This window comes from Phycodurus eques, chromosome 16 (genome assembly GCF_024500275.1).
Source record: "Phycodurus eques isolate BA_2022a chromosome 16, UOR_Pequ_1.1, whole genome shotgun sequence".
Taxonomy (NCBI): domain Eukaryota; kingdom Metazoa; phylum Chordata; class Actinopteri; order Syngnathiformes; family Syngnathidae; genus Phycodurus; species Phycodurus eques.
The window spans coordinates 3,775,001-3,790,234 of NC_084540.1; the positions used below are offsets into that span (position 1 = coordinate 3,775,001).

A 15,234-nucleotide genomic window follows, 5' to 3' on the forward strand; every position below is an offset into this window, starting at 1 on the left:
GTCTTGTGCGGAGCCGATCGATGACGTCATTGATCGGCGTAAAATGCTAATTATCGGCCGACACCGATCAAATCGGCGTAAAGTCTACATCACAGGTGTCAAACTGGTGGCCAGGGGGCCAGATCCGGCCCTCCACATCATCTTATGTGGCCCGCGAAAGCAAATCAAAATTGCTATGGAGATATTTGCAAGCATTTTTTTGTTACCAATCCCACTTTGAAAAGAAATGTTATAGTCTCAACATGTTTTTATAGGCTTCTGATTTCAAAACTGGTTATTCATCAATGTGTTGTGTATGCTGTATGTAATTACAGTATATGAGGTAATCTTTCATTTATATGGGGTCACAGTGTTAGCAGCCCTCCGAGGGAAGTCATAACTACTATGCGGCCCGTGAGAAAAATGAGTTTGACACCCCTGGTCTACAAGAAAGCAGACATGACACCAAAGGGAAATCAAACTGGAGTAAAATTATCGAAACAAAAGGACAAGGCAAGGGAATAAAAGGGAGGTCTAAGAAAAGGCTTTGCAATGTAAATGAGTTTTTCTGCGTTTTTTTGAAACAGTCCATGGATTCAGCAGATCTACCTGATTTTGGAAGTTGGTTCCACAGAGTTGGGGCTAAAAAAAAGCAAATGCACGGTCACTCTTTTTTAATTGACGGTTTGTGCGGGGGATGGCTAAGAGGCAACGATTAGTGGAGCAGAGAGGACGTGTGGTGCAATGGAATGAGGGGAGAGGATCTCAGAAATGTAAGGCACTTCCTGAGCTCACGCCGTCTTACATGTAATCAAAAACATCTTCTATTCTGAATTTTACTACAAGCCAATGGAGGGATCCAAGGACAGGGTTAATGTGGGACCTCGGACTGGTCCTTTGTCAAAGTCCGGCTGCTGAATTTTGGATGAGCTGTAATCGTTCTAGAAAAGACTGGCAGAGGCAAGTGAAGCTAGTGTGAAGACAGAATTAATATGACATGATCCTCGCCCCGGGTCTTGAGTTTGACCTCTGTGCTTGAGACCGACTGTGATGACATGTCTAGTTTTTTCATACATATATTTTTCAAAATCCCTCTAAAACGTAGAAGACACAGGGCAAACACAAAATAAATGTTGGTTTCTGACTCAATCCCACAAAAGGTGCATTTATCATCCATGTCAGTGAAACCAGAAATTGTGCTATTGCAAAGGTAAATGTTGTTCGGAATTGTAATTGAATTTAAGACACAGTACAACACAACAATTGAAGTTCTCTTACTGTATTCGAAACGCAGAATTGCAAGGGGCACAACCATGTTTTACGCCAGCAAATATCATCGAAATGTGAGTTCCAGAAGAATTTTCCGCTTGTGAAAATCTTGTTATAGCTATGACGTGTATTCCTAACATGTTTATCTATAATCTATTTTTAAGGCTGAGGCAAACGTCAACGTGACGTTGCATCAGCAGCCCGTCGAGATGACTACACTAGAAAAGCTAGTTTAGCTAAACTGGGCTAGGCAGCTGATAGTAGCTAACACGCTTTCTACGTAGTCCTGTCGACGCAAGTATAACGTATGAGGACAACAAATTCAAAGTGGAAAATAACCTAGTTGGTCAATGAATGACTTGTGGTTTACCTGCAGCGCGGCGTGCTCGTGTGTGCAGCTGTTCCCCGGCGGCCGCTCGTGGATATTCGCTAGCTTGTACATGCAGGTGGGCAAATCAACCTTGACGTCACCCCCGCACATCGGTTTTACCTGGTACATGCTGGATGGAGGGCTCGACTTGTGTTTTGGATGGCTAAAAAAATTAAAACAATTAAAAAAAAGAAGAAGAAGAAGAAGAAGCAAGCTGAGAAGCAGGTCGGGAAAAGGAGCAGCTTGATGTTGACAGCCAGCAACAGCCCACACACCGGAAGAGACCAAATCACCACATGACGTCATATCCGGCGAACGATAAACGCCTATAAGTATAGTATAATAAAATATATACAATATAATATATTATATAATAACATATAACAATATCATATATTGTGGGTAAATATAATACAAATTTATATTTTCATATCGATTTATTTTAACTCACTTTGATAGTATTAAATAAATTAAAAAATACATGACCATACTGTATTTTAAACCGACAAGTGTCTTCTTTTCCGTTTGGCTTGTCCCAGGATCGGGGTCACCATAGCGCATCATCCCTTTCCATGCAAGCCAATCTCCTGCATCCTCCTCTTTGACACCAACTGCCCTCATGTCTTTCCTCAGGACATCCATCAACCTTCTCTTTGGTCTTCCTCTCGCTCTCTTGCCTGGCAGCTCCATCCTCACCATCCTCACTCTCTCTCCTTTGGACGTGCCCAAACCATCGAAGTCTGCTCTCTCTAACTTTGCCTTTAAAACATCTAACCTTGGCTGTCCCTCTGGTGAGCTCATTACTCATTTTATCCAACCTGGTCACTCCGAGAGCGAACCTCAATATCTTCATTTCCGCCACCTCCAGGTCTGCTTCCTGTTGTCTCTTCAGTGCCACTGTCTCGAATGCGTACATCATGGCTGGCCTCACCACTGTCTTATAAACTTTGCCCTTCATCCTGGCAGAGAGTCTTCTGTCACACAACACACCTGACACCTTCCTCCATCTGTTCCAACCTGCTTGGACCCGTTTCTTCACCTCTTTACCACACTAACCATCCATCTGGACTGTTGACCCGAAATGTTGAAAGCAGAGCCATCTATATATGAGGTTCTGGTTTAAAGCCTTACACAGAGATAGCGACTCTTCTCCCTGTCGCCTCACTCTTTCTTCTCCACCTCTCTCATTTATCCACATATATTTGTCTTACTTTGGACAATTTTCATTCCTCTCCTTTCTAAATGTTCCTCCACCTTCTCCCTGTAGATCACAATGTCATCTGCGAACATAATGGTCCAGGGTCTAACAGCATCTGTCAGCCTATCCATCGCCCCTGCAAACAGGAAGGGGCTCAAGGTTGATCCCTGATGCAGTCCCACCTCCCACCTCTTCTGTCACACCGACAGCACAACTCACTACTGTTCTGCTGCCCTCGTACATGTCCTGTACTATTCTAACATACTTCTCTGCCACTGCAGACTTCCGCATGCAGTGCCACAGTTCCTCTCCGGGTACTCTGTTGCAGGATTTCTCTAGATCGAAAAAGACACAATGTAGCTCATTCTGACCTTCTCTGTACTTTTCCATCAACACCCTCAAGGCAAATAATGTATCTGTGGTATTCCTCCTAGGTAGGAAACAATACGGTTGCTCAAAGCGACTCTGATAATGTGTTCTAAATACACCAGAGGGCGCTAAAGCATAAGGTCTGTCATTCATAAACTCAGCTGTTTGAGGTCAAAAGTCAAAACATTGAGGTCTGACGGATACAATTCCAGAGGTGGCAAAAGCACTTGCACTTTGTACTTCAGTAGAAAGATAGATAGATAGATAGATAGATAGATAGATAGATAGATAGATAGATAGATAGATAGATAGATAGATAGATAGATGGATAGATAGATAGATAGATAGATAGATAGATAGATAGATAGATAGATAGATAGATAGATAGATAGATAGATAGATAGAGACACCCCATGGAACCTACTCAAAGCTTATTGGGTGGGGCTTCGGGATGTTTAACACTTCATAACGATGCACAAAAATGGAGCTGTTGCTATGGAGATTTTTCCAACCGGGTCAGGTCCTAAGGCAGAACCACTTTTCTGAAGGCATCTATCTACCTGCCGCACTTCATGTCTTTAAATCGACTCTCATGCCATCTTAATTAACATTGTACAGCATCATACTATGTGATAAATGTTGCACACCGAGTTGTTCAAGTACAAAAGGGTTCTGTGGGCTAAGAACAGATTTGCGAAAACTCTGTGGTGCATTTTTGAGGAAATAACTCGATTGGTCATGTACAGGATAAAGAAAAGCGGTTCCTATATAGACCTCTGTGGAACCCCATCCTTAATAGTTCTATTTAATGACTTGTGGTCATTTCACCTATACATATTGTTCCCTACCTACTGATTTTGAAGGACCTGGGCAGATTACACTGATTTGGCAACACGTAGAGGGTGAAATCTGATTGGATGAAAAAAATCCATCATCAATCTACGACTACTGGAAGCAGTGGCGCCCATGAAACGCTGTGAAATCAAGATAATAGAGACTGATGGAAATAAATTCTCCTACAATTTCATGTGACAATTTGTAGGATTAGGTTGTAAATGTAGCACAGCAGCACAGAAGGCATTGTTTGTCCTGACCACCGAGTGATGTCTTGTAGCGTAACAGAGCAGTTGCGGAATTGGAAAGCAAGTCATTGTGAAGCTAATGTTTCAATTACGAGTGGTCTTTTGACCTGATCAGACATGGCAACACAATCCTGCACCAGGAAGCAATTCAAGAGGGCTCGACTCGGTCTCGTCGTCGTTTACATTGACGTGTCCCCCTTGTGGTCACCTCCTGTCAGTGCTTTACACCTGAGCTACATCCACTCTCAGGCAAATAATGCTTAGACGTGAAACTGGAGGACAGCTGAAACCTGACAGTGACGAGCAGGACCTTTAAATGATGCAAGAACAGGGATATGGACTTTTGAAGGCCGCCGGCCAGGTCACACAGGTGGACGACTGAGGCGACGCGGGCCTTGTAAAAGCTCAAGCTCTTGAGTCAGCGATGTCGTATGTCATGTTGGTTCTCGGCTAATGAGCCTGTTGGTATTTCTGTCTCAAAGACAAGTGTGGACAATGAATGAATAATAAAACAAGTTACACTGGTACCCGTGCTGCCGGTGGACAGCTTGCATGATTAGTCTGTTTAACAAGCCTGAAGCTCATCAAACATTTCTAACAATTGTCAATATTCCTCATTCAATATTTAGTGTAGTTGGACAAGTCGAAGCATTGGTGAAAACAGTAACCCTCGTTCATTCATTACAATAACAGCAATTAGTGTCATGGTGACTCATTTGTGTTTGTAATCATCAGGGTTTTTTGTTGTTTGTTTCTGTCCATAGAAATATGTCTTCACGTGAAACTAGTTTGTGGCGCAAAAGCAGTTGGGGCCCGTTGTACCGTGCTCAAAAAAGATCAATGACGTGATCGAGTAATCGACTTCAACTCGACGCTTAATCACATTCTAAGCCGTTATTCACAAATGGAGAAAACATGGAACAGTGGCGAACCTTCCCAAGAATGGCTGGCCTACAAAAATGACCCCAAGGGAACAGGGACGACTCATACAGTAGGTCACAAAGGAACCCAGGACTATATCTAAAGAACTGCAGTTCTCCCTAGTCTCAGTCAAGGTGTGTTCATGACTCCACAATAAGGAAGAAACCATGCAAAAAAATGGCATCCACGGCAGAGTTGGATGCCAATTGGGTCACATGCCAGTGACCCAATTCAACAAATAAATCGTGAAATAATTCCATGTTTCAAAACTGTCGCTAAATTAATATTGAAAGAATTACAACAAATATTGACATAATAAAAGACACCTTGAAATACTTAAATAAATACTTGCATAATTGCATAATTCATGACACGTTTATTGACTTCATTGTGTATTTATTTATTTAATGATGGCTCTTTTGGTCCACCACAGATGTGCTGACCAACTAAATTAGGCAATAAAAATGATAACTCTTAAGCTCCAAAGGAAGCAGGGCAAGGATCGTGACAAGGAGAAGGGCAAATGTGTCAAATAAATCAATTAAATAACCAGTTCATTAGGGCATGACCACAGAACCGTCAAATGTTTTGTCGCAAATAGTCAACAAAGTCACAAGAAACATGTCGAGAGTAATTTGCGTCTCAAATGAACTGCCAAAGACTCGATAAGAATCAAGCAGGAAGCTACCAGGAACCCATTATCTTCAAGTACGGCCATTTCAGAACCGCAACCAACCTAGACTACTTCGAAGTAGAACATGTTCAGTGTTCAGAGACATGGTCAAGGTAAGAAAAGCTGAAAAAAGACCACCACCTAAACAAGACACATAAACTGAAGCGTCTAGACTGGGCCAAGAAATATCTGAAGACAGACTTTTTCAAAGGTTTTATGGAGAGAGTGACTCTTGACGGACCGGATGGATGGGCATAGAGCTTCTCTTTCATTCCGACGCCAGCAAAGTCAAGGTGGGACTGGTATGGGCTGCTATTATTAAAGATGAGCTGTTTTGACCTTTCTGGGTTGAAGATGTGCTCAAAATGAACTCTCAAACCAGTTTTTAGAGGACACTTTCTTCAGCCATTGGTGCAGAAAGAAGTCTGCATCTTTCGAAAAGACAATGATTTGTATGCATGACCTCCATTGCTTGCATCCGAGTACTCCTCTGCGTGGCTGGCCAGTAAAGGCTTGAATGATGAAAAACTCTTGACAAGGTCCCCCTTCCTCAAATGACTTGAACCCTGTTGAGAACTTGTGGGCATTTCTTAAAGTTTCTATCAGTTGCTATCGGAAAGGTTTGAGCTGTATTTTTTTAAATAATTATCACTTAAACAAATGCATCAAGTAATAATACCCCTTTTAAATTGTTACGCTTTAATGACTTTGTACTTTTGGGTTAATGTCCTAAATATATATGTTAACCTTGGCTGTCCCTCTGATGAGGTCATTTCTAATTTTATCCAACCTTGTCACTCCTAGAGAGAAGCCTATCCATCGCCCCTGCAAACAGGAAGGGGCTCAGGGTTGATCCCTGATGCAGTCCCAACATGTCCTGTACTATGCTAACATACTTCTCTGCCACTGCAGACTTCCGCATGCAGCACCACAGTTCCTCTCTGGGAACTTTGTTATACGTTGTCGTCGTGGCTTGTCTGCTGTGTTACTTATGTTTTAACATACTTAATTGGCCAATAAAGAAGGTTCCGATTCTTATTAGGTACGTTGTTAGGACAGGTGCATCTCATTGAATTTGAATATTGTCGAAGTTACATTTCTTTAGTTCAATTCAACAAGGGCTCATATATTATATACAAATATATATATATGTACAAAAAATTTGAACATGAACACTTCGCGGAAACAGGAAATATTCTTGCCTAGATATTTAAAAACAAACGGTTCTTAAAGATTAAATGCTAATATATTGTACTTAAAAGTTAAATACAATTGAACTGTACTTGGGCAGTGATTCTTTTGCATACCACTAGGGGGAGCATGCTCACCACTAGTTGTGCTGCCCGACAATAGAGCAGCCAACATCAACCAATCCAATTCAGTGTTTCAAGTTGAAATTAAAACAAATAAATATTTTGATCCATGAAAATACTCAACGATGTTGTGAATCGTGAAGACCTGTGGTGAATTTTGGCTGTTCGGCTTCTTGTTAGAGAACAACAAATCTTTGTTTGATATGAGTTGAAGATGGGCCGCACATTAAAGTTTGGACAAGTGTGTGTTGTTATCGGGAAACCCGGGAAGACACACAAACACAAAAAGCGTTTGAGATCTTAATTCATTGAAGAAAGTGATGAACGTGAACCAGCGAGCAATAACGAACAATATTTGATGTTAGGTTGTTAGGTTTTCGTCCCCACCCGTTCTCGTCAGCCCTGTTCCTTGTGTCAACCAATCGGGTTCCTCCAGCCACCCGTGTGTTGTCCACCTGTGCCTCGTTGTCTCGTCAACTTGTTTTTATTTAGGTGCCTGCTTTCTTTCACTCTGTGTTGGTCTAATTTAAAATGATTTTTTTTTTTTGTACATGCAGTATGACGTTCATTTAAAAAAAAAAAAAAAAAAAAAAAAAATGGGGGAGAATTTTGATTGCATTCATGACAGTCTGTGTTTTGTTTCCTTTGAAGGAAAGGAGTTGAATCCGTCCTTCTTTCCCCATGACTTCCAATTTACGATGAGTGGATCGTCTTTTTCTTTTTTCTTTTTTTGCCATTTAAGTCGCAATCGAACTGTTTCCCAGAATGAAAATGGTCTCGTTGTCTTACATCATCCCCCCCCCCCTCACTATCTTTAAGTGCAGTGCAAACGAGTCATGCTTCCGCTATTAGCACCCCTAGCCATTCATACAGATACAGTGCCTTTTTTTGTGTGTGTGCAAATGATTAGTGCTTTCAGCTTTGCTTATGTGTGCGTTAGTGTTCGTTTTTGTTGTTGTTGTTGTTGTTGCCTTAGAAGCGTGCAGCGGGTTGACTCGGGTTTATTTTACAAAGCTGAGGTGTGGCGACATTTGATCTAGCCCGAGCGAGGACTCCGGTGGTCATCAAGGTCACCTCCTCCGCTCCCATTCGAATATACACTTCCCTATACAGTATAAGCTCATAAATTGTGCATTTGCCGCTTGAGTGCTGAGTCTTTCCCATTATTGATGACAAGAAATGAAAAGGATTCTTTTAACTCATAAATCGTGCATTTGCAGCTTTAGGACCATGTCATTCCATGCAATCGCATCTCTGCCTTTATAATAACAAAATGCACCCTGGAACAAAATTGGAACGAGCCAAGATACATGGGGGTTTATTATATTTATTTATCTGTGTATATTTGATGACAATTATTTGGGTTGTAGGTCAATCATTAGGACAAAAAAAAAAAAAAAAAAAAAAAAAAAAAAAAAAAAACCTGTGACGATAATGTGGACCACATGCCGAAATTAAAGGAGTTCTTGAAGCCTGGTAAAATGAAGGACAGCTGATAAAAGGGTGTCCACATGTTTAGGACTGGACCATAGCTTGGAACTCTGAAGAGGAGAAAGAAATAGAAAGTCATGTTTAATAGCTTGAGACAGACAATTAGTGCATGAGTGGTCAACCAGGATTGTCGGAATGAAATGCGATCCATTGAAAATATGAACCCATCAAGAAATCCCATCACATAAAGCTCTTGAAATAAATAAGACATCTCCAAAATGATTTTGAGTCTTCAATCAAGCTACCACGTGCCCACGCAGGCACGGTGAGAACATGTCAACTCCACACAGGCGGGGCCGGGATTTGAACCCCGGTCCTCAGAACTGTGAGGCGGATGTGCTGACCAGTCGACCGCCGTGCCGCGCTACTGTACACATTTGTGTCAAATTATTCCTGAACTCTACATCGTACCATCGACTCCAATGCGGCCGTCGCTGTCGTCGTCGGCGGTGTTCAGGAAGGCCTTGGTCTCCGTGTCTGTTAGGACCCGGGCGGTGGGAGAAAACCTCTGGAGGAAAAACCTGGAGAAATGAACGTCAAAATACAATCTTCAATGTTTATATCTGTAGGATCGACTTGGCGTCTGATTGGGTCTGGCGCTCACTTGAGCTCCTCCTCCTCGATGTAGCCGCTTTCGTCGTTGTCCAGGATGCCGAAAACCTTCTTTATATCTTGGGCGGTCTTCTTGGTGAGGCCGCACACCTGGAAGAACCTCTTGGGGCAAAAGGAGTCTGGTGCTATAGGCGTGAGGTGGACCAACAGCAAAGCAGTGTCAGCAACATTGTCGATTGGAATCCTGGTAATTCTGTCAAATCCATGCTTATTTTTATTTACAGTGACTATAATTATTTTTTTTATTTACAGTCACTATTCGGTATACCGCCTATTCAGAATTAAAAAAAAACCAAAAAAAAAACAATGAGAGGGATCTTGGTGGCGAGGAACTATGTTGAAGTGGTTGAGGAGCTTTGTTTAGACAAAACCAGTCCGTTGCTGCCATCTCATGGCATCTATAGGCGATTACATATAATTTAGGGGTGGGGGTGGGGGGGGCGTACATTTTTGCAATTCAGAGCGGGGCTTAGTTCTCGTCGCACTGTGTAATTGCATTGAATAAGACGCCATGCTACGCCACAGTGGAACCCCGCGTTGTCGCGATTTTCACAAATTCACCTATTCCCTGACTTTTGTTCCCCAATATATATATTTTCTTCCAGATTTTTTTCTTTCATGGCAAATATAAGGTTTCGTAGATTTTCGCAAACGACAGAAAAGATGAGGGCGCAAGGTGATACCTTGGCAGTCCTTGATCGCGCTGGCGATGGCGTCGGCAGAGAGGAGAGATGACAGCGGCATGTTCTTCGGCTGCAGGCGCATGCAAACGTTGAGCAATTATTGAATCGGTATCATATTTGGCTGCGCGGGCGAGAAGTGTTAACAAGCAGACTTCTTCTCATTCGGAGACACAGTTCTGAATGTTGACCTTATTTTGGGGGGCCCGATAATCCAATCACGAACTGGGACTCGTCGACGTCAACGTGCAACGGACAAGATCTCCGACTTACCAGGTGAGGAGGCTCGTGGGCCAGTCGGTGACGCAGCAGAGTGAGAGGAGGTAAAGCTGAATGGCGACCGCCGTCCGTCCAGGTGGCTTATATAGCCCCCCCCCCCCCCACCCCCCACCCGGCTGCACTGACAACGCGCTTCACTTGAGTTACCCGTCTGCGGATCAAATTCTAACTGCCCCCCCCACGATCCACGATCCTGTTTCCCAGGTACCTAATTAACCTTTACTATTTATAAACGCCCACGGCCAAAGAGAAGGGACCCGTGGACATCTGTAACGCTCTTGCGAAAAAGCAAATTCAAACAAAGTGTTCTCGGTCGACTGTCTGTTGTCGTACTAGACTGGCTCCAACTACCGGAGACAAAATTCCTTGTGTGATTTTTTTTTGTTTTTTTGGGGACATACGTGGCAAATAAAGATGATTCCGATTCTGATAAAGATGATTCTGATTCAATCAACCTACCGTGCATGTTTTTTGGGATGTGGGAGGAAACATTGCAGCCGCTTGTTCTTTCTCGTTCTTGGTGAAAAAAGCTCCTTGGTGACCTCAACCCCATTCCTTGAATATGTTTTCACACAATACTAGTGCTATTTTTCTTTCTTAAAGATTTGAAAAAAAAATAAAAAATAAATGTTGGTTCTATTTTGGGAACTGTAACTGATTAATGGTATCTCAATTCATTTTTTTTTGTTTTGTTTTTGCGCACGTGGAACGAAACGTCAACTGGAGCACACAAGAGGGAGCATAACACGTAAGCGTGAAATAAGCGTGTCGCCTTCATCTTTGCCAACCTTCCTTTCCGCAAATCGCACACGGCAACTTGTTTTCCGTTTGACATCCTTTTTTTTTTTTTTTTTTTTTTTTTTTTTCTCCCCCCCCATTTGTGCGGAAGCCAAAGGGGGAAACTCAATCGTCTCCCCTAGAAACGAGACGGCGGACACCGGATCGAGAGCTGGACTCAACCCAGCGCATCCAGTGGCTGCATGATGTCATGTGCCGAGCGCGATAGATACCTTTGCACACTATTCTGTTACCAGCGATCATTTATTCATTGACATTTGTTAATGTTATTCAAGCCTAAACCTTTTCGGTTTAGGCTTTTTAACTTTTTTAACTTCCCCTTTCACTATATTGAAAAATATATATATATTTTTGTATTGTATTGACACCAATGTGTTTAAAGAATTGATATAATATATGAGTTTCACTTTTCTAATTGAACTATGAAATAAACGTTTCGCACCATCGTCGTATTTATATAGATTACGCTACTGTTCTGCAGTAAAACTAGTGGTACACGGACTCCCTCTAATGGTACATGAAAGAATCACAGCCTAAGTACAATTCATTAAATGTTTAATAACTGTGACATTTTAGGTACTATTTTAATGTAACTTTTATGTGTCATATTTTTGTATTGAACCATTATTTAAGGACCTTTTTTTAAAAAAATATATATTTTCCTATATTTAAGCGCAGTGTTGATTTCCAAACCGTCCATAAAGTTACATTGGCCCTAGAAATTAAATACATAGTGAGGAGGCGTCATTACAATATAAAATGCATCCGACCAGATATTGCATTTTAGCAAACCAACTTGGTGCCTCAGTAAACGTGAAATATGAATTCAAATCATCTACGCATTCCTGAGGTCTAGAGATGGACAAAGCGGATACAAAACTGGGTCAAACAGAAGTAGCTGTCAGAGGGGCCTTTTCTGGACACTCGTATGACAAAACCAATGTGGTTTTTTTTTTCTTTCTTTCTTTCTTTTTATGAAATAGACACTTTTATACCCTTTAAAAAAATTTCATGCGTTCTATTATGCAAATGATTCAAAGCATAAACATGTTGCTCTACTTAGTGGCGAAGTAGGTTGTACAGATTTTGAACTTCAATGTTTTTTTTTGGTTTTGTTTTGTTTTTTAAATGTCCCTGGGTCTCAGTCGACTATACTGTAAGTGTCAGTAATATTATAATGACTTTTCTGTCTAAAAGCTCAAAAACTAAATATAGGCCAAGGATGACTCAAATTTATCAGTTCACTTTGTTGAGGCGCATCTCATTCAATTCAATAGGCGTGGCGCCATCTAGTGGCTAAGTGTAAAGAGCTTTGATATTATGCGAAGGAGAAAGAATCTGATGCTTTTTTTTTTTTTTTTTTTTTTTTTTCCCTCATACCTTGACAAAATGAAAGTATTACATCAGCTTTCCTGTCCACAACTTTATTCGGTGCTTTTCCAGTACTTGAAAGGACACGCGATGACCAATCCGATAAGAGCGACCGTAGCAAAAGAACATTTATTCTTTTCCACTGTATGTTCCTTGGAAAGTGCATAGATTTTTACAAAGAGCAAAATTCATATTTAAGACATGAACACGACCGAACGACAAATCACAATCATCATTTTGTTGGACAGTGTTGTGTTGCGTAGGAGAAAACGTCTCTTAAGAAATGTATAAAAATGATTTATGTTCAGATGAAAAGGGGGAGAGGCGGGCATTGTTGTTCCATGGGAGCATGTGCTGTTGGTCAGTTGCCACTTTATGCCTTAACCAAGTTAACGAATTCTGCATGGGGGGGGACAGAGAGGAAAACACAGCGTCAGCATTTATATTCCTTACAGCCGAGGGATGTGGAGAATGCTTTTGAGTCAGGCGCTCGCACCATCAATGCCAATCTTGCCGTCGCCATCGGTGTCACCGGCCTTGAGGAAAGCCTTGGTCTCGGCATCATTCAGGGTGCGTGCACCGTGCTTGAAGTTCTGCAGGAACAGCCTGTGGACCCATGGATTATTATGAATTACCTTCATTTATTGTAATGTTATCATTAGTTGTTTTTTTTTTTATTTTGCATTTTATTCTTTCTTTTATATTTATATTATTATATTATTTATTTGTATTTTATTTGTATTTTTAATCATCTATCAATAATTTAATTTAGATTTCATTGTACTTATTTTTTGCTGTTTTTATTTCTTGTTCTTGTTTTTTACTGAGTTATTTTATGATTTACTTGTTTATTTAGTTAGTTAGTTATTAATTCCAATATTCTTTTCTTTTTCTGTTCCTGTTATAATGCTTTTCAGTTCCTCATTTTAATTTACATATTTTATATTTGTTTTTTTTTCTTTTTAAAACGTGTTACGTTTGTTATTATTATTATTATTATTAAGCATTTTATGTTATCTTTATTTTATCATTGTATTTTTCAAAATTATGCATGCATTTATTTATTTATATCGCTATTCTTATTTTTACAGCTAACTATTTTATCCTATCCTTAATTAACCTTCAATACATTCCATTTTCATAATACAGTATTAGTTATTGATTAATGTGTTTAATTGATTTGATACATTTTTAAATTGATCACATAGGTCATATGCCCGTAATACATACTGTACGTACGTGGGTGTCACAGCTCACAAAAATAATAAGAATAATAATAATAAATAAGAAGAATATTGAGCTATTTGTCATTTGAAATGTCATGAAAATCAAACGTGTGTTCGTTGCAAGGCATTTATCACCCCAAACCGAACAAGATAAGACAATTCGCGGCCGTTGTCTTACTTGAGCTCATTCTCCTCAATGAAATCACTCTTGTCCTGGTCGATGATGTGAAAAGCCGCCTTCAAGTCATCCGTGGACTTGCCGGCCAGGCCGCAGGCCTTGAAGAACTTCTGGTGGTCGAACGTTCCGGCGTCTGAATTCAAAGTCCGCGTGATTAGCACGGGAGCTCCTAAAGAGATGTGTGTATCTACGTGTGCGTGTGTGCGTGCGTGCGTGCGTGTGTGTGCGAACGCGGGGTTTTCTTGCCACCTTTGCATCCGTCCAGGGCTGCAGCGACCTCGGCATCATGCAGTATAGTGTGCAGGGTCATTGTGATGCGCTGCGTTCAAATCCAAGCGGATCATCAGCGACGCATATTGCAAAAGAGAAATCGTCATTCTTCGATGTTACCGAACAAACATGGAGATGCCACGTGCTGTATGACAGTTAATACACGAATAAATAAATGCTTATATACAATGCCTTTTTTTTTTTTTTTTAGTTAAATTATTCATTTTTTTGTAATTATTATTATTATTCAACAAGTTGCTCAGTTTCGTTTGGCCCAGAAGATCAGTCCAGAAATTGCAATTTTTCTTCACTTTTTAACGGCGACCACAAGCATGTTGTTGAACCAAATCCCTCCTTTACATTGATTGGACAGCGGTCGCAGAGTAAAATATTTGACTTCTGATTTCACATTTAAACTTGTTAATCATCTTTTTTTTTTCTACATTTAAATGTGTTGTTAATAAACTACTCTATGTAATAACAACAATCCAATCGGTGGGCCAGTTGTGTAGATATGAGATAACAGATGCCCTGTTTATATATACAAAAAAAAAAAAAAACAACAACATTGTTGCCATTAAATGTCAATAATTCATATTGGGAAGTTTTTCCCAATTTAAATTACTGGTACAGTCACAATGGCGCTCGAAGAGAAACCATAACCATGATGTGGCCCCGTGACAAAAAATGAGTTTGACACCTCTCCTCTATACCAAACGTTGAAATTTGAAAAGCTATTTTCGTCAAAAAGGACCTCGTTGTGAGTGACAAGCTTCCATGTGAGTTTGTAACTCAATAAGTGACAAGAGCCACATGTCTTCTTCAAGCAGCTGCCACCTACCCTTCAGGGTCAGAGTTCATGTTATGCCATAAAAAATTTGATTTCTCCTCTTTTTTTGTCATTCAACATTTCACGTCTTCGAGAATCAAACTCACCTCTGAGGGAGGGGGGTCTTTGTTTTGGACGGTACGGATGATGCGGGGCAGGAGTCGGGCGGTCGACTGCAGTGATCGCCTCGGCGCCGCCGCTGACCTTTTATAGGTTCGCATCATCGAAATCTGAGGCACTGGATAATTGACACCGCTCAAATGGGGAAGGGGGAGGGGGGGGGGCATGGTGTCGGGGGGGGGGGGGGGGGGGTGAACATTTTGTCC

At 41.0% G+C, this 15,234-nt stretch overlaps 3 protein-coding genes across 3 annotated transcripts in view; all 3 read right to left on the reverse strand.

Annotated features, from left to right (window-relative positions):
- The window catches only part of aimp2 (aminoacyl tRNA synthetase complex interacting multifunctional protein 2), a 10,589-nt gene extending 8,688 nt beyond the window's left edge, over positions 1 to 1,901 (reverse strand). Inside the window, 1 exon segment of the mRNA XM_061700196.1 lies at positions 1,619 to 1,901. Coding sequence (XP_061556180.1) covers positions 1,619 to 1,747 — 129 coding nt within the window. The 5' untranslated portion in view covers positions 1,748 to 1,901.
- Positions 1,902 to 8,604: 6,703 nt separating this feature from the next.
- pvalb8 (parvalbumin 8) lies at positions 8,605 to 10,272 on the reverse strand. Its single transcript, XM_061700210.1, has 5 exons — positions 10,231 to 10,272; positions 9,961 to 10,030; positions 9,270 to 9,402; positions 9,077 to 9,186; positions 8,605 to 8,715 (listed from the first exon to the last, which is right to left on the reverse strand). The coding sequence occupies exons 2-5, from the start codon at positions 10,019 to 10,021 to the stop codon at positions 8,690 to 8,692; spliced, it is 330 nt and encodes a 109-aa protein (XP_061556194.1). The 5' UTR covers positions 10,022 to 10,030; positions 10,231 to 10,272; the 3' UTR covers positions 8,605 to 8,689.
- A 2,224-nt stretch (positions 10,273 to 12,496) lies between these two features.
- On the reverse strand, positions 12,497 to 15,076 carry LOC133415040 (parvalbumin beta-like). The gene is made up of 5 exons (XM_061700838.1): positions 15,016 to 15,076; positions 14,059 to 14,128; positions 13,810 to 13,942; positions 12,902 to 13,011; positions 12,497 to 12,804 (listed from the first exon to the last, which is right to left on the reverse strand). The coding sequence occupies exons 2-5, from the start codon at positions 14,117 to 14,119 to the stop codon at positions 12,779 to 12,781; spliced, it is 330 nt and encodes a 109-aa protein (XP_061556822.1). The 5' UTR covers positions 14,120 to 14,128; positions 15,016 to 15,076; the 3' UTR covers positions 12,497 to 12,778.
- Positions 15,077 to 15,234: the final 158 nt, after the last annotated feature.